This window comes from Perissodus microlepis, chromosome 4 (assembly GCF_051167445.1).
Source record: "Perissodus microlepis isolate ML-2025 ecotype Zambia chromosome 4, ASM5116744v1, whole genome shotgun sequence".
Lineage (NCBI taxonomy): Eukaryota > Metazoa > Chordata > Actinopteri > Cichliformes > Cichlidae > Perissodus > Perissodus microlepis.
This window is the reverse complement of record NC_140464.1, coordinates 7,573,039-7,590,250: the sequence shown is the minus strand read 5'-3', so window position 1 is coordinate 7,590,250 and position 17,212 is coordinate 7,573,039. Positions and strand designations below refer to the sequence as shown.

Genomic DNA, 17,212 nt, shown 5'->3' with positions numbered 1-17,212 from the left:
GTAATCTCATCTTGAAATGGTTTCCCAGTCATTCCAGACACTTATGCAAGACTACTTAACAACTCAGAGATGCACGGGAGGAACAAAAAAAAAAGTATTTCAAATTTTGTTTTTTTGAACATTTTAGATTTGATTGTCCCTGTGTGTTGGCCCTGCGACAGACTGGCGACCTGTCCAGGGTGTACCCTGCCTCTCGCCCTATGACAGCTGGGATAGGCTCCAGCGCCCCCCGCGACCCTGAAAAGGATAAGCGGAAGCAAATGGATGGATGGATGGATTTGATTATACTGTCACTTATAGTTTTAGATCTAAAGAACGTGAGTGCTGTATTTCCAGCAGCTACTTTTCTATCCGTCTTGGCTTGAAGCTGTAGTCCCTCACAGCCACCCACCGTTCAGCTTTGTGGTGATTTATTTCTTCTATATGGTTTCTCAGGTCATTCCGAACAGCAGTTTTCCCTATGTAGGAACCCACTTAAATCTGAATTTACTAACACACACATCATTGTTTCACTGAGTTAACTGCACAAACTGTCACACCGATTTTCCTTCACAGTACTCACATTTTATGTAAGCTTTAGTGTTCTAAGTCAAAAAAGTGAGGATGAAAGTGGCTTAGTTCCACATTCAGAGCCACTGTGTTCGCTACACTACGAACTCAAACGACCACCTCTGCCTGCAGCTATTAGCATTGAGATATTGCAATGCAGCTGCATTGCAGAGATGCTAAGGAAGTACAACCTGGCTGGGCGTGTCATGTACAGTACTAGAATGCATGTTTAGTCAACAACAACAAAATAAGGCATGTGTGTATGTACCGTTCTGTGTCTTTCACATTAGTTTAGTAGTCATGTAGTGGTGTGGTGTGTGAGAGAGGAGAATGCCAGCCTGCTGCCCCCCTGCGTCACCTGAGACCCTTCAGCATGGGAACCTCCATGGCAAGCTGGTACATTTACAAGACATCTTAACCTATCTCTGGGAATGCTTCAGAAACCCACTTCACATCCATCCTACCACACACCTGTCAGTGACCGCTGGTAACTTTCTACAAGGCATACCCAACAGGTTGATTTCTATATTTCCTATACTCTGTCCTTTCTTGTCTTGTTTTGGACAAGAAAGGACAGAAACTCTGTCCTTTCTTCTTTTTTTTTTTCCCTTCTTTGTTTTTAAATGGTTGCAAACACACTTTCTCGTCTCAACTTTGTTTTTTAAACCCTTTGAATTGATGCTGCTTCTGTGCTTGACTCTGGGTTTACTGCGTGGTGCCATGTTCTCCACATGGCCTTTAGAGCTTGTAACGCTTCAGTGTGTAATGTTACCATATGCCTTACATGTTTTCCAGGACTAATAAAAAAAAAAGCATAATAAAAAAAGACAGGAAATGTGCTTTTTTATTTCTGTGCCCAGAAGCAAAGACAGATTTTTGACAATTAATTTATTAAATTCAGAATATTTTACAAATTACTGTCTGTTGTTCCTAAACTAAATGACTACAATCACACAGTGCGGTGCAAATTTTTTGGTCTATGCAGTACTGTGCATTTTGAAGACTTCAATATTCATTTGTTCTGCAAAATAACCTGAAACGGTATTTTAAAAAAATTGTCATGTGAAATAATATAGGCCCTTCACTTTTGAACAACTTGTTAAAAGAAAATTGGTAAAGGACGTTACAAAATTAAAATTCAGTCTTCAATGACTCCATTATTTAAAAGAGACTACAATTAAAGGATGATCAGATATCAACATCTCACTATAACAAAGCAGTGTGATTGTCAACTAATCAAAACTGCAAAACAGTGCTGTAAACACAAAGATCACCAATATACTGCTATTTTATATATAAAACAAGGAAGAAATACATTTTTTACATGTTTTAATCATGGGGCTTTTCTGTTGATTCCTCAATTCCAAGGGAGGTCAAGACCTCAGACAAGCGCGTCAAGTAAGTGGAATCTGGGTACCCATTCCTGAGAGAGACAAAGAGAACATTGTTCAGGTCAGGTCCATGGACTGACTATGACCTTTAATTCTGCAGCTCTCTCAGACATCCTCGCTGGCCTCACTCACCCTGATTTTCCTCCCTGTAAGCTGGTCTTGTGTGGGATGCCGTCCCAGGTCACCCTTGCATCTGTCCCTTTGCCTGTCACTGTGAAGGTGAGTCCCTGCCTGAAGGCTTTCTCCAGCCTGGGCAGCAGCTTCTTTGTCGGCTGACAGTCTGGAAAGTAGGCTTCAAATAGCCCTCCCTTAAATGGTTTTCCAGGAGATGGATGCCCGTCCTGATAAAACGCAACACAAAGAGCGCAGTCATGAACAAGGTCTCGGTATTGCAGTGTATAAGCTGAAAGGCAGCCTATAGCTGCATGCTATTTTGCAGGAGAAGGTCAGAATTGTAACTGCAGCCTATTTTATTTTAACAACAAAATAATAAATACTGGCTGATATCTGCAGATCTCAGCCGATCAGGAAACACACATATATGAACTCATAGCAACAATGTGAATCAGAATATGCCTCTGAAGTTTAGCTAATTCTTTCTTCAACTAAAACACAGGTAAACAACAAACTAATACTTAAAATTAGAGAAATCATAACTCAGAGCTTTAACATGTCTGCACACACCTGATGTGTAACATGGGCTCTGTACAGAATTTAACTATTTAAACTGATTTAAGAAAAGGTCCTAACTGAGCAGCCTGAAATGTCTCTGAAATGAAAGCTTAGAAGGTGCGCCAATGTAATTTCTCATTCAGATAAAGCACAACAAAATATCAGCGAGAAATGTTTTTAAGCCACTCACCGCTTGGATACCATCAGGAATGCTGTAAGTGATCTTGATAGTACAGAACCTGTTGTAACCTGGCAAAGTGATGTTTAGTTTAGATTTTACAATTTTGCCCAGGATGCCCCGAGGTTTCTGCTCCGTCTCATGACAAACTCTGCAGCGGACATGTACCGTGTCCAAGCACTTTGAGCAAAAAGTGGCTCCACATTTTGTTCTCTGCACAGATATCCCAGTTTCTCCACAAACACAGATGTTCCCCAGCCTCTCCTGGCCTGGTTTGGCTTCCCCTGGGGTGTTCTGGATCTCTGCTTCTTCTTGACCTACACTGCCTATCTGCGTAGCAGGTAAGGTGGTCCCTTTCTCAGTGCGGGTTAATGATGATCCGACACCATTCAGACCCCTCACACTATCATTTCCTGGTGTAGACTGACTGACAAATGACTTAGCCTTCTGTCCATCCATCTCCATTGGATCTATAGGCTTGACTTTCTCCTTAATGACATGATCTTGCCTTGCCAGACCAATAGATCCACTCACGATATCCCTCCCACCAAAGTCACTTCTGTAGGTTGTCCTCCATTCCCGACTCCTACTTGTACCATCAGCATTGCCTGGATGGCTCTCTCTAATCACCTGAGAGTTACTGTTAAAGTGCAAGCTAGTGCTTTTATCTTCATTCATTTGAAAAGAAGTTGGGGAATATTGGTATTTGTCAGGTATTTGAGCCGAGTCTCCAGAAAATACTTCCCGCAGGGTAGCACCTACCTGGGAACACAACTGCTGTGGACCAAGAAGAAATAAGCTCTTAGCTAATATCTCGATAGTAACCTTCTTAAAGCGGCTCCGCACTTCAGAACAACAAGCTTGTAAGGTTTCATCTGCTTCGTCAGTGATACCCAGTTCAGACAAGGACACCTCCTGCATAGAGAAGTCTGAACTAACTGAGTCAACCAGCTTCTGCAAACCTAGATGACATGAAGTCACTTTGGATGGGTTTGCTCCTCTTATGGTAACAGTCAGCTCACAACTACCTAAGCTGCTCTCTTTTAACTGGACATCAGAAGCTAGGTCTTCCACTCGGTAGCTGTATGCTTCTTTTATATGTTTCCACATTATCCTGGATACTGTAAGATCTGCAGTATAGACTTCCTGCTTGTCCCTTCCTGTTTGGGTACTGAAGCTAGAAGACCTGCCCCTGGCTCTGACTGTGGACTTGCTGCTATCTTCTTGACTCTTCTCACTCATAACTTGAGCCTTCTGCTCAGGCGTTCCTGAGAAACTACTGGCACGCTTCAAGGTGGATCTGGATCCAGCAGACTGAGGTGCAGGACTTCCTGACAAACTGGACTGTGTACCACTAAAAGGGGATGATGAATTCTTAGGTCGAGCATCTGTTAAATCTGGATTCAAAGAGGTTCTATTTTGAAGCGAGGAAGATGCCAAACTAGATCCAGTCTTGAACAAAATGTCTCCTCCTGTGTTTTGGGGTACTGCTCTGGAAACTGCCTCACCAGAAGTCCCTGCTGTTTCTGAGAGTACATCATACCCTAACATTGGCCCTTGGCGTGTTTGTCTGCTGGGAGATGAGTTTGTTCGTAAAGTGAAGTCAGCTGGTCGACTGCTTAACGCAGCTAGCCCAGAATCCTTAAACCGAGCAGCTAGTTTATACCTTCTGGCTCCTTCAGCTCTTCGTTCATCTTCCTCTGACTTCAGCATCTCATCTAGCTTATCATCCACCAATGCTACAGTGGAGGGTGTGGGGAGAGTGAATCTCTCCTCATCAGTCTGAGGGTATAAACTTGAACCATATGAGGGAAATCTCAGGAGACTAGCTACATCTTCCTTTTTATCTCGCTGGTTAACATTGTCCAGGAGAAGAAACTGCTTGGCCTCGGACACATCACTACTGCTTCCAATAATATAAATATTTTTTTCATCTTCATTCAGAATAAGTTTGGGAAGTCTGACACTTAAGTTCTCAATTGCCCTTTGCAGGCCTCCACTGGGGTGCAGGATAGCTTTGGGCAGCTGGGATCGACGGATTTTGGCCTCAATGTCCTCATGAAGCTGACTTATAGCCTTTCTGGCTATCTTCAAGCGCTCCTCCTCTAGACCATCCTCCCCAACTGCTGCTGTAACATGCAGAAACAGAGTGGTCAAACCCTGACTTGTTACATCCACCACTTCAACCCCATACTGCTTCAGGATATGCTGGTATTCCTTCCGGCAGTGTTTCTGCAGGTACTGAAACATGTCTCCATCCATAATTAGTGAGAAATCATCCGCCGAGGCTGTAGAATGCTGCAAAGCAGCTCCATCTGCCTGACCAGTATCCTCCCAGGTATAACCACCAGGTGTCAGGTCTCTTTCTGAACTTAAACTGTAGTTATCAGTTGGCCTGTCAATGTGATTTTTTTCTTTATTGTCTCTTTGCTTGTTGGCTTTTCTGCTCTGATCTTCTGACTCCTGTGTATAATGCTTCTGTGCTTTTTGAACAGACCGGAAACCACTGGAAGTAGGATGACTCAAGTCTTTTGAGTTTTCTGCTGACTTTGAGCCTCCAGGATGGCCTAGTAGTTGTGCCAAAGCTGCCTGCACTGTGGAGTAAGAGCCAAATATTGTAGAGCATTTCTCAGTAGCAGTATAGTTGATCTGGACATCATGGTGGCTCTGAAGAAGGCTTGTCAATGCCATGATTCCCCCTGGAAGCTTGCTGTAGTCAATTTTTGCTGATAAGCTTAAGACGACCTATGATGATGAGAAAAAGAAAAGAGAAAAACAAATTAATTACTAATAATTTTACACTGTATCTGTTGAAATTGTGCAGAGCAGCAGCTAAATCTACCTGATCTGGGTCGAAATCTTCACAATGCTCAGTTACCGTGAGCTTATACTTCTTCCCATCCACATCCAGAACGTGTAGCCTGTGGTGAATAACTCTCTGTGCCACTGTGCGAGAGGGGTCATCAGAGAGAAATCAATCACAGTCTGTGAAGCATCCTGACTAAGTGTTTCTACAACTGGCCACTCCATTGACTTCAATGCCAACATTCCAGTTTAGTGTAAATCACTGGTGACAGCAGACAGTGTAGTACCTTTCTATTACTTTGTAAATGAATGCCATCTTTGGTTGGTTTACAGTTGTTTAGTGTTAATACATTCAGTATAATATGTAACTAATCCGCCCTATTTTCCTTCGGGATTAATAAAGTATTCTGATTCTGATTAATGAACAGTATTTTTGCAATGAAAGACCGCTGACACAGAACATTTAGTTATTCAGACAGTAATCCCTCTGATCTACACAGCAGATGAGGAGACGTGAACATACACTGAACCTACTGACCTCCGCTGTCCTCGAAGGTGATGAGAGCAGCCAGAGGCGTTGCCTTGAGGAAGGTGACAGAGTCTATTTCTCCTCCTCCATTTCTTTTTCTAAGGAAGTAAATCAATAACTTGTCTTTCAGTGTGTTATCCTCGATGTCTGTGGGCAGTCCACACACCTTCACAGTCCTGCCTGGTTCTGCCATCTGCTGGAAGAAACACAATCACTGTTGCTGTAAGAAGGAAAACTCTTGAAGCTGAATGCAAGGCTAAACACTAAAATGTTTCCATTTTGCATTAATGGTGAACATGAAAATCAAAATGATGATGGCAAAAAGTCAGAACATGACATTTCTCAGTGATAGACCCCACAACTGTGAATAGGAATCGAAACATATTTGATAGTCCAACTCCCTCTGCTGGGGGTTACCAGGAAAGTACATCAACACAGAAAACTATCCCCAGTTTCCATCACCAGAGAATATTTTTCATTAAATTGTAGGGAAAAAATGTCTAGACACTTTGCAGCTGGTTATTTGAAGCAACAGCAGGCTAACACCAAAAATATATATCATTGTAATATCAAAACTACTGAGCTATCCAGACTGCTATGTGGAAACGAAAGACTAGAAAACGCGTCGACTTCGTGTGTTGCGTACATGTTTGTCCAATATCAACAGGAGTGTAAAATTCGTGTGTAAAATTGTACCAGTGAGGTTAACGCCCCTTACTCCCCTTCTTCCTGCTTCCCACGACTAGTCTGTAACTAACTGACAAATAATAAGCTGCTCTAAAATGCCTTTTTAAACCAGATTTTGCTTGTAATACACGGCAGATGTTACTGGATGCAAAGTTGCCAACATCTGTGCTAATTGTAAAATAAATCTGATCAAATTAATAAAAAAATGAATCCAGCCAACTTGCGAAAAAGTAGCGCTTTTGCGTGCTCGTGTCTACACGATGTGAAAACACATCTGCGAGCGTTAAGAAAAGCCACACTGCAGCCAGACGACTGTCAAGGAAGTAGAGAAAATCAAAAACATCTCGACTGCCAATCTTCTTAGCGCATATCGACAGATCTTCTATTTGCGCCCGAGGCAGTTACGGTGTGTCGCATTCTTTGGATATCTTTCAGATTTGCAATCATCACTGACCTTAAAACGCTTTCACGACCGTTTCTTGCTTTCTTTCAAAGATCGTCACTCTTTACGAGCAATGGAAGAAAAGTGAAACTACCGGTTGTGCGATTTTTCTTCCCCGCTCTAGGGGGCGACAAAGTGTCATGTGAGTCGGTGCGTGCAGATGTTTGCGGGTGCCCGACTGGTCTATAATCTGTATCATACAAATTCCCAAACTGTTCCTTTATACGTGGTTATTATTATGATGATTATTATTATTAGTAGTAGTAGTAGTAGTAGTGTTTGTTTGTTTGTTTGTTTGTTTGTTCTTTCATCTGCCTTTTTTAGGGGTGGCTACAGTGGTTCATCTGCCCTCTCAATCCATCTCAACCTGTGCCTTGCATCATCATTTCTCTGATCCTTTATCCAGTATATCCACTATCCTTCCCCTCCAAACAACTGAACCATCTCAGTCTGGCCTGTGCACTGTCCACCTTGGATAGTTGATGTCACACCAGATGTTTAAACTCATCTACCTTCCCCTCCTCTACTCCTTGCAACTTCACTGTGTCACCTATCTAAAACTTATGCACACATGTATATTCTGTCTTGCTTCTATTGACTTTCACTCCTCTTCTCTTTAGAGCAGGGATGTCAAACTCAATTTTCATTTTTTGAACAATGGATAGTGAGAGCAGCTGAGAAGATCATTGGAGCCTCTCTTCCCTCCATCACGGAGACTTTTAGAACCCACTCCATCTGCAAAGCCACCAGAATTGTAGAGGACCCCACATACCCCTCACACACACACACTCTTCACCCTGCCGCCTTCTGGAAAGAGGTACCGGAGAATCCGGGCCCTCACTGCCAGACTGCGGAACAGTTTCTTCCCCCAAGCCGCCAGTCTTCTGAACACTCAGTGACTGGACCGACACACACACACACACCTTCATACACGTCACTCCCAAGCACTTATCTGCAGTATCTCGCTCTCTCTCACACACACACCAATTTACTGTTTGCACAATATTCAGTATTTTGCATATTTCCATTGCACTGTCTTGTGTCTGTATCACTCTTTTCTGTCTATTGTTGCACTGTCCTGTCTTGGGTTGTTTTTGGGTTTGTTTGTTTTTTGCAGATCGCACTTTACGTAGTCCTGTGTGTGTTCCTATATTGTACTTACAGTTTTTCTCAAATGCTAAAACACATGTCACAAACGTTACTACCAGTTCCCCAATGTCCAAACACAACACCCTTCTCTAAAGCTACATAAACACAACCACACCTTCCCACTGCAAAACTCAAACTCCCACACCAAGAGAGCAGCTCGAAGCTGTCAAAACTGTAAACACTATACACAGCATTACACACTACAGCAAAACAATTGAAAACACAATGCTCAATTTGTGAGAAGGTTCTTTGGTTCATAACTGCCAATGCATATTTTTATAAACTGTACAGTAACGGATCGTCATAGAACCCTGCAGAGGATTAGGCATTTAGATTTGTGAGTTTCACATGAAGACTATAAAAACATCCTGCATGTACGTACACTACTGTAACACAACTCAATGCAAAAACAGAATCTATCGCACACAACAGTACTCTCGGAAACATGATCAGGGTGTGAAGTCTTTTTTATTGTCTACACGGTCTTTTTACAGTATTACACACAGTCACTGTGCGGCATCATGTCGCCGAGCTGCATTGGGCCACATCACCTCATCCACATCACAGGCTATATTGTCCCTTGCTAGGCACCGCGGGAAAAACGCCCTGGAATGGCGAATCCATCCCTGGAAGGCCTCCACTGGGATGTCAGCACAGGCCAGCTCCATTGCCCGTACGAGGTTCTCTCTTGTGTATGGCTGTCTGTCATACACCTTCCATCTCCATGATGAGAAGAACTCCTCTATAGGGTTCAGGAAAGGGGAGTAGGGTGGCAGACAGACGTTTAAAAAGTGGTCACTGTTGGTGGTGAACCACTCTCTGATTTGGTGTGTTTTGTGGAAGCGGACGTTGTCCCAAATGATCACATACATGTGATGTGCTAGCCTAGGATGGTGTTGTTGACGGTCCAGGAGGATGTCTTTTAGCTCCTCTAGGAAGGTGAGGAGACGTTGGGTGTTGTAAGACCCAAGGACAGCATGCCGGTGGACAAGCCCCTCCGTACCCATAGCTGCACAAAGAGTAACCCCCCCGTTGGCCAGGAACCTCAGTGATGGCTCTTTGGCCAATGATGTTACGGCCTCTTCGCCTTCGTTTCTGGAGGTTGAAGCCAGCCTCATCCAGGAAGAGGTACTCATGGGGTCTGGCCATCGCGTCCAACTGCATTATCCTCTGAACATGGAAAAGCGTACAGGTGTTCAGAACGGTCAATCAGGTAGCACAGTATTGTCCAGAAGTAATGTAGGCCACTAAGCAACACAGTATGTCCACTAACTGTACTGTGGACATGGATGTATACGTACTTGCACATACTCGTAACGTTGTTCTATGTGTCGCGCAGAGTTGCGCTCAAAGGGAACCCTGTAGACCTGTTTCATCCTCATCTGTTGGCGCCGGAGAACTCGGTCTATTGTGGACACGCTGACAGCATCAATGTTCTCAAAGTTTACATTATCTGCAATGACTTTGTCTCTGATCTCTCGGAGTCTAATGCAGTTCTCACGGACCATATCTGCAATGAGGGTTTCTTGTGCCGCTGTGAATATGGCAACCCTCCCACCTCTATGTGGCATCCTTTCAGCTCTAAAGAAAGAAACATGTGTTGTCAATTGACTGATTTATATGTAAAACTACATGTAAAGTAACAGACCACTTTCACAGGCCTGTAAAACTGTAGTGTGACAAAGAAAGCAATAGCGTACTATACCTGTTGTGTTGTCTAAATGCCTTGATAATGGTGGCCACGGTGAACCTACTCAGGTTTGGATGTACTCTTCGTCCCGCTTCAGCCATTGTCATGCCATGGCCAATGACATGATCAATTACTGTTGCTCGCATATCATCTGTTATGATGGTGCGAGGTTGTCTTCTTCTCCCACCTGGACCTTCTCCTCTCTCTTGTTGGCCTCCTTCTCTTCCTCCTCTACTCCGAACTCCTCTTCTTCGGCCTTCACCTCTTCCTCCTCTGATCTCAACCCCTCTTCCTCTTTGGCCTGCAGCTCTTCTCCTTCCGCACGCTCGAATGCCTTCATCCATTGTGATTGTTTGGCATCTTCACCAAACTATGCTTTTATAGGTGGGGTCACATCATTAGCAACAGGTGTCTTCAATTTTGAGTCGTTGTGTGTAGTGACTGACGCCAGGTGTGTTCCCTGTGTTCAAAGATTGGTGACTGTGGCAAGCATTTTGCATCACATGGGCTTTCATTTGAGAATATGAGCAGAGTTGTTTTGCAACATGTGTTTTAGCAAGGAAAAATGTGTTTAGATTTATGAGTACAGAGGGTTGTGTTTTGTGAATTGTGTCTTCATGTGACATGTGTTTATGGTACTGGAATATGGTGGCTACATTTAGTAAATGTGTTTAGACTACTGGTCATTTGGGTTACAGGATTGGCTTTTGTGTTTTAACATTTGAGAAAAACTGTAATAAAGGAAATCTGTCAGCACAACTTTTTGGGCTTAATTTGTGAAAATAAATGAATTAATTAATGTATAAAAATACAGGAAAGGTTCTGGTAGCCCACTGTCCAGATTTTCAAGTAATTATAAAACTGAAAGTTCTTGTTAATTCATAGAAAAAGTCGTTTTTTAATTTATTTTGCTGTCGACTCATTGTAAAAAACTGAAACAAGAACTGTCATTTCTTTGCAAATCTATTACTTAATTACATTAATGTAGTATGAAAATGACATGCTCTTTATCAGTAGAAAAAACTGTAAGATTTGTGAAAATGCAGGTAAAAGTCCAAAATTTATGTCCTCCTTCAAGTTTGCCAAATCAGTCCAGGGGGGCGGATTGGAGTAAGGCCCCCGGGCCTTACATTTGACACATCTGAGGCTCTGGAGCATACCTCTTACCTCTCTTTTTTCTAGTTACACCCTACTCTTATACTAGTATTCCTACTACTGATAATAATAATAATAATAATAATAATGATAATAATAATAATAATCTGACCTCCCTGACATCCTCTAGTTACAACAAGAGCCAAAACGTTATTGTCTAAGGAATGTAAAATACAGTCTTGAGTCTGAGTCTTAGTAACCAGTATACTAATGCTATGTAGCAATATGTGTTCTGTTTTCTACATTTTAATCAGTATAAGCCAAAAGCGGTCAGCTAAAATAATGTGTTTTAATTATATTTAGGCGAGCCGCAGTCAGTAGGTGGCAGTAATTAGTTTGAATACTGACTAAGTCATAGAAGAAGAAGACTGCTTTGTTACGTCCAATCAGATGCTTTGTTGGTTCATCCGGTGCGCAGGCGCTGTGTAGCAGATATTTCATGTGCTGTACGTCGTGTCCGGTGGAGGTCACAGACATCCGAGCAAAGTGAGGTAAGTTATGACATACGTTATGTGTGTGACAGTGAAATTACTTAACTGTTTATCAAAATGTCATTGTATTAGCCTTTGGAAGTGAAACGGAGAGACGTTTTATGTGCTATTTACAAGACACGTAGTGTTACAAGATTAAATGAACACGAGCGACCACTTTGCATCAGCGTGGGATAACATGCGTGCAGTCACCCGGCGTGCAACTTGGACTTACCTGTCGCACGCTTTTTAATCGTTTTACGTATCTTATTGTCTTATCTGTAGTATTGCATCGTCCTTAAATCTAAGCTGCGGTGCTCTGTTTAGTTATATGTGCTTGCAAGATGTCTCAGTTCAGTTAGTAGATAAGCTAATGCTAGCTAGTTAGCCAAATTAGCTAACAACCACAGCCTTGGTGTCAGTCCAGCTCAAGGCCAAAGCCAACTGTTATTTGAAAGACGGGATTTAGCCTGGATTTCCAAGGTCCATCACAGGATTATGGTGCATTGCGTAGGTGTAAAGGTGGAGATGTGTAGAAAGACATTCAAAGTGTTTTCATTGTCACCAGGTTGCTGTCATGGCCAAGTTATTCGAGTCCATTGGGAAGTTGGGGCTTGCCCTCGCCATCGGTGGAGGTGTCGTGAACTCAGCTCTTTTCAACGGTGAGTCCTAGAAAGATCCATGGTCTAATTGAATTTTACATGTATAGGAAAACATGCTCAGTCATCAAGCATAAAAATTAATTTGGTTAAAATATATATTTTGTATAAACCACATTTCTGAAAGAATTCAAGAGGTTTTGGAAGGCAGCAAAAGCTAATGAATAGCTACCTGATAGTGTTGCATGCAGATGAGAAAACCAGTTGTTTTAGTTTTACGAACGTGTTATTCTGAAGTGAGATTTTGGTATTACACTTAGGGTTACACTTAACCTCTTTTGCTAATTTAGGATGCCTTTGGTCTACTCTGTGTAGCACCTATATTAGTTGCCTTTGTTTGGTTAAGCTGATGAATTCATTAGCATTCCAGATCATAAACGAGGAAAACGGTGACCTTGAATTTATTCCTATTTATTCTATTTATCCCTTTTGTATACTCTTTATTTATATATGTCTCTGTATTTATATATGTGTATATATGGTATTCTGCTCACGTTCTGTAACTTCTGTTGGTGCTGTGCTATTTGGAAACCGAATTTCCCAGAGGAATCCACCCGAGGGATTAATAAAGTTCTATCTTATCTCTTAATAAAAATAAAATTAAAAAATACATTTTTCATGTTAAACAAATTTTTCTATATGTGATTCTCTGTCCTCCTTGTTGCAGTTGATGCAGGTCACCGGGCTGTGATCTTTGACAGGTTTCGAGGTGTTCAAGATGTTGTTGTTGGTGAGGGAACCCACTTCCTCATCCCCTGGGTTCAGAAACCTGTCATCTTTGATTGCCGCTCCCGTCCACGCAATGTGCCTGTCATCACAGGCAGCAAAGGTATGCAAGCACTCCAAGGAACTTTAGTTTCTGCAAATTCAGTGTCTGTCAAACTAAGAAGGCTTAGCTTTGTGGTGTGGTGAAGACTCTTAAATGTTTAGTTTTTCTAACATTAAAAGACATGTAGAGGGTATGTCAGATGTTTTTGAACACTTACATTTTCCAGTTGTTACTGAAATTTATATAACTCAATGTATGCTGAAATAAAGTGTACAACAGTAACAAAAACATTTAGAATTAAAAAATCATGGAGTGCCATATTCTAAATTTGAGACACTCTTCAGATGAATCTTGCCATTCCTTCTACAGTGGCAGTGTAGCCAAATTTTTCCCTAGAACTGCGTGTTTTGCTCTTACGAGTTGTTTTGCTTTCCACCCAGAATGCTGTGAAGTGGAATTAATGGGTTAGCAAGTTCTGTCTGATGGCTCAATTTTTAACTGGCTAGAATGCCATGGCAACTCTGCACTGAGATCTAAAATGTTCTAAAAGACATTATCATCAGTTTGTTCTAGCTCAAGTTATATTTTGTAAGAGCAATAAAGAGTCTTAACTGAGCAAATATGTTCATACACAAACCTCTTGAGCTGTGTCTTAGTAATGTGAACAAAGAAAACCCATTGTTACAGTTGTTTGTGTTGTGTTGCATTCTAATGTAAATGCAGTAAAAAAAAAAAGAAAGAAAGAAGCAGAACCAATAGAAAGAAAGAAAAAAAAATATTCATATGGTAAAATAAGAATAGCCGTGGGGGCTTTCCATTAAGAATTCAAAAGTCTCTAAAGGGCATTACAAAGTGATGAATACTTTGACCACCTGTCAGTATTGTTTGCATTCTCACAAACCATGGTTATTTAAGTTTTGAGATCATGATGGTTTTGAGATCTATTATTCGACGTCACACTTGGGGTTGACCTACTTTTTAAATCTAGCATCAGTTGTTTGTTGCACACTTGTTTGGTTAAGTTGGTGACTGTTTTCACAAGGTATGTGGTTATAGGGCTTTATAAATGTTTTTTTGTACTTTGTCCTGATTTACAGCAAAGTCTCTTTCATTTGATTTGGTCAAGAACTTAAATGTTTTCTACTTGGCCATGATTTGCTTAAATGGACTTTCTGAATGTACAGAATTAAACGGCAATGTTAAGTTTATTTATTTATTTGGTGAATTCATGACTACAATCATTCTAGTTCTTAGCTGTAGCATTAAAAAAAGCATTTATAGCTTAATGTCACATACGCCTCTTGACCACTGTTCCCTCTAAGCTGAGCACGTGAGCAATCGTGCACTGCTGACACAGTCTCCGCGCACAGAAAATCAGCGAAATAAAATAAATACATGTATTTACTTTCATTCCAATTCATGTTGGATTTTTTTTTTTGTGCACAGCGCAGATTTTCTGTGTGGGGAGCCCATGTCAGCAGTGCACGATTGCTCACATGCTCAGCTTAGAGGGAACATTGCTCTTGACTAAACTAGGTACATTTCGTACAGAGGAAAAGTGAAATGATGCACTCCCCCCTTCTAGTGTTGCGCACACACACAGCCTGATGAAGAAAGTCCGCCATGATAAAAGTTCACAGCCGCTGCATTATTGGATTTTCCTGGAATTGTAGGTTTTGTTGAACTAGCTAATACAAAGAAAACATTCAATTGTGTCGAATGTCCTTTGTAGTTTTGGCCTCAGTGCATCCCAAAACAGCTGAGGGAATTTAAATCTGGAGACTAAGCTTCCTGCCATGTTCTACTTTTTATTTATTTGAATCAGTCCCCCCCTTCCCCCAACTATTCTGATAGCTATATTATTGCCCTTATAATGTGTCAGAGGTTACTGTAACATGATTCATTGCAATGCTGCTTTTGTGTTATTTAAACTGTCACGGGTTTGATTTAAAAATGTGGAAAAATAGGAATGTTTGAACCCACAACTCTCATTTGATTTGACAACTGTGTAAACATTCCCAAAGGAGGAACTTGTTTGTTTGTATTTTACACAGAAAATTTTAGTCCATGAACACAAACACTTGTTTTAACGTGTAGGCCAGTGTATACAGTGTGATTAAGGTCTGAACCATTCACCCTACAGATCTGCAGAACGTTAACATCACGTTGCGTATCCTCTTCCGGCCGGTGACAAACCAGCTGCCACGCATCTTCACCAGTATTGGTGAGGATTATGATGAGAGGGTGCTGCCATCTATCACCACAGAGGTCTTAAAGGCTGTAGTGGTGAGTAACAGTCCATTAAAGGCCAAACAAATTGGCTGAATGTATAATGAACAGAGTCAAAAAGCACTTAATGTTTCTCTCTCCCTCTCTCTCTCTCAGGCTAGGTTTGATGCTAGTGAGCTCATCACTCAGAGAGAGCTTGTGTCCAGGCAGGTCAGTGAGGACCTCACAGAAAGAGCCTCCACCTTCGGCCTAATCTTGGATGATGTTTCACTGGTATGAAGTCGATGGAAAATTATGCAGCATTGTTCTATACTATCCTTGGGTTGTGTGTTTAACTGCAGTTACCTGCTGTATTGTGTTCTTTCAGACACACTTGACCTTTGGCAAGGAATTCACAGAGGCTGTTGAGATGAAACAGGTGGCCCAGCAAGAGGCAGAGAGAGCCCGTTTCGTTGTAGAAAAGGTACTTCTAACATTGCATGTAATCCCTGTACTATGAGCACATTCTAAAACTGTGCATACAGCTTTATCGTTTTCATTTTATCATTTTAGGCAGAGCAACAGAAGCAGGCAGCCATCATTTCAGCCGAGGGAGATTCTCAGGCTGCTTTACTCATTGCCAACTCTCTGATGGAGGCTGGTGATGGTCTGGTAGAGCTCCGTAAGCTGGAAGCCGCTGAAGACATCGCCTTCCAGCTGTCACGCTCCCGCAATGTCACTTACCTGCCCTCAGGACAGGGCACATTGCTTCAGTTGCCCCAGTGATAGTGTCACACCCCATGTCTACCACTTCCCCTCACTGTCTCCAGCCATTACATAGACCATGGACGTGGTGGTTGGAGGATTCAATAAAGGATTCTCCCAACATCACACACATTCCTCCCACTATTTCTCTAACCAAATCAGGACTGGGCTCTGCTGATAGCAGTATGGTGGGAGACAAAGTGAGAGACCTATGATGGTTAAATTTATGAAGTCCTTTTATGTAAGGAAGTGAAGGGGTTTATTGCTCTGTGATAACCTAAAATATATATAGTACTCTGTTTTGAGAATTGTCAGTGCAGTAAATTCTGTCAAGATTCAAGTTATGTCAAAGTGAAAGCACTTAATGAGTGGAAAGCAACAGTCACTTGTACATCAAAGAAAACGTGATTTCTTTAAACAATAAATGTGAATGGTAAATGCCATTCTTCTGTTGTGCTTGGAAATTTCATCAAATTGTGTTTCTGTTGTGAAATCTAAATGAATTGTCAATCTTTCTGATGACTGCAAGGTATGTGTCTTGACATTGTTTATTCATTTGGCTTCAGTCATTCAGGCTTACTAGAGAATTTTATTTTTATTTTTATTTTTATTTTTTAAATGTCTGCCGCCTTCTTTCAGATACCTTTGTCACATTAATGTTACTCCGAATCAATTGGAATATGCTTAGCAAGTGGTACAGGATGGTACTTGATTCTTTTCTTTGCTATCTTCAGTTTGTATGGAAAAAAATCTAAGCCCCGTGTTGCAGAAAAGAATGATTTATTAAATCGCCTTTCTGCCTCTCAATTGTCAGTCTTTTTGGCCAAGGCGCAGAGATGTTTTACACAGGCATAACTGTCACTGGGGTGGGGGGTGGCATTTATTTTGTCTTGCTTTAAGAAAATAAAAGGTACACCATTAAAAAAATATATACTAAAAAATTGTTTCAAACTGGAAGGAATAGTAGTTTGTTTGTTTTTTTTAAATTAAAGGGAAGATTTATTTTGTATCGACAATAAAAGTAAACTATGAAGATAATTTGATTCTTTAGAATGAGACATAGTTTCGACACTTTTTTTCTCCTGTGTTCTTTA

At 41.4% G+C, this 17,212-nt stretch overlaps 3 protein-coding genes across 4 annotated transcripts; 1 reads left to right on the top strand and 2 right to left on the bottom strand.

The window, feature by feature from the left end:
- Window positions 1–1,137: 1,137 nt before the first annotated feature.
- On the bottom strand, window positions 1,138–7,372 carry LOC146388208 (uncharacterized). Of its 2 annotated transcripts, none has more exons than XM_084925358.1 (6): window positions 7,266–7,372; window positions 6,134–6,317; window positions 5,633–5,736; window positions 2,803–5,535; window positions 2,073–2,281; window positions 1,138–1,972 (listed from the first exon to the last, which is right to left on the bottom strand). In XM_084925358.1, exons 2-6 carry the CDS (start codon window positions 6,315–6,317, stop codon window positions 1,879–1,881), a joined length of 3,324 nt encoding a protein of 1,107 aa, XP_084781484.1. In that variant the 5' UTR covers window positions 7,266–7,372; the 3' UTR covers window positions 1,138–1,878. The 2 variants fall into 2 exon arrangements, with proteins under 2 accessions (XP_084781484.1, XP_084781485.1); XM_084925359.1 differs by having other exon boundaries at window positions 6,134–6,320; window positions 7,266–7,338.
- Window positions 7,373–9,081: 1,709 nt separating this feature from the next.
- Window positions 9,082–10,022, bottom strand: LOC146388207 (uncharacterized). Its single transcript, XM_084924766.1, has 2 exons — window positions 9,704–10,022; window positions 9,082–9,572 (listed from the first exon to the last, which is right to left on the bottom strand). The coding sequence occupies exons 1-2, from the start codon at window positions 9,971–9,973 to the stop codon at window positions 9,288–9,290; spliced, it is 555 nt and encodes a 184-aa protein (XP_084780892.1). The 5' UTR covers window positions 9,974–10,022; the 3' UTR covers window positions 9,082–9,287.
- A 1,587-nt stretch (window positions 10,023–11,609) lies between these two features.
- phb1 (prohibitin 1) lies at window positions 11,610–16,925 on the top strand. Its single transcript, XM_084925356.1, has 7 exons — window positions 11,610–11,738; window positions 12,286–12,379; window positions 13,044–13,205; window positions 15,289–15,431; window positions 15,531–15,647; window positions 15,742–15,837; window positions 15,927–16,925. Exons 2-7 carry the CDS (start codon window positions 12,295–12,297, stop codon window positions 16,137–16,139), a joined length of 816 nt encoding a protein of 271 aa, XP_084781482.1. The 5' UTR covers window positions 11,610–11,738; window positions 12,286–12,294; the 3' UTR covers window positions 16,140–16,925.
- The last annotated feature ends 287 nt before the right edge of the window (window positions 16,926–17,212 follow it).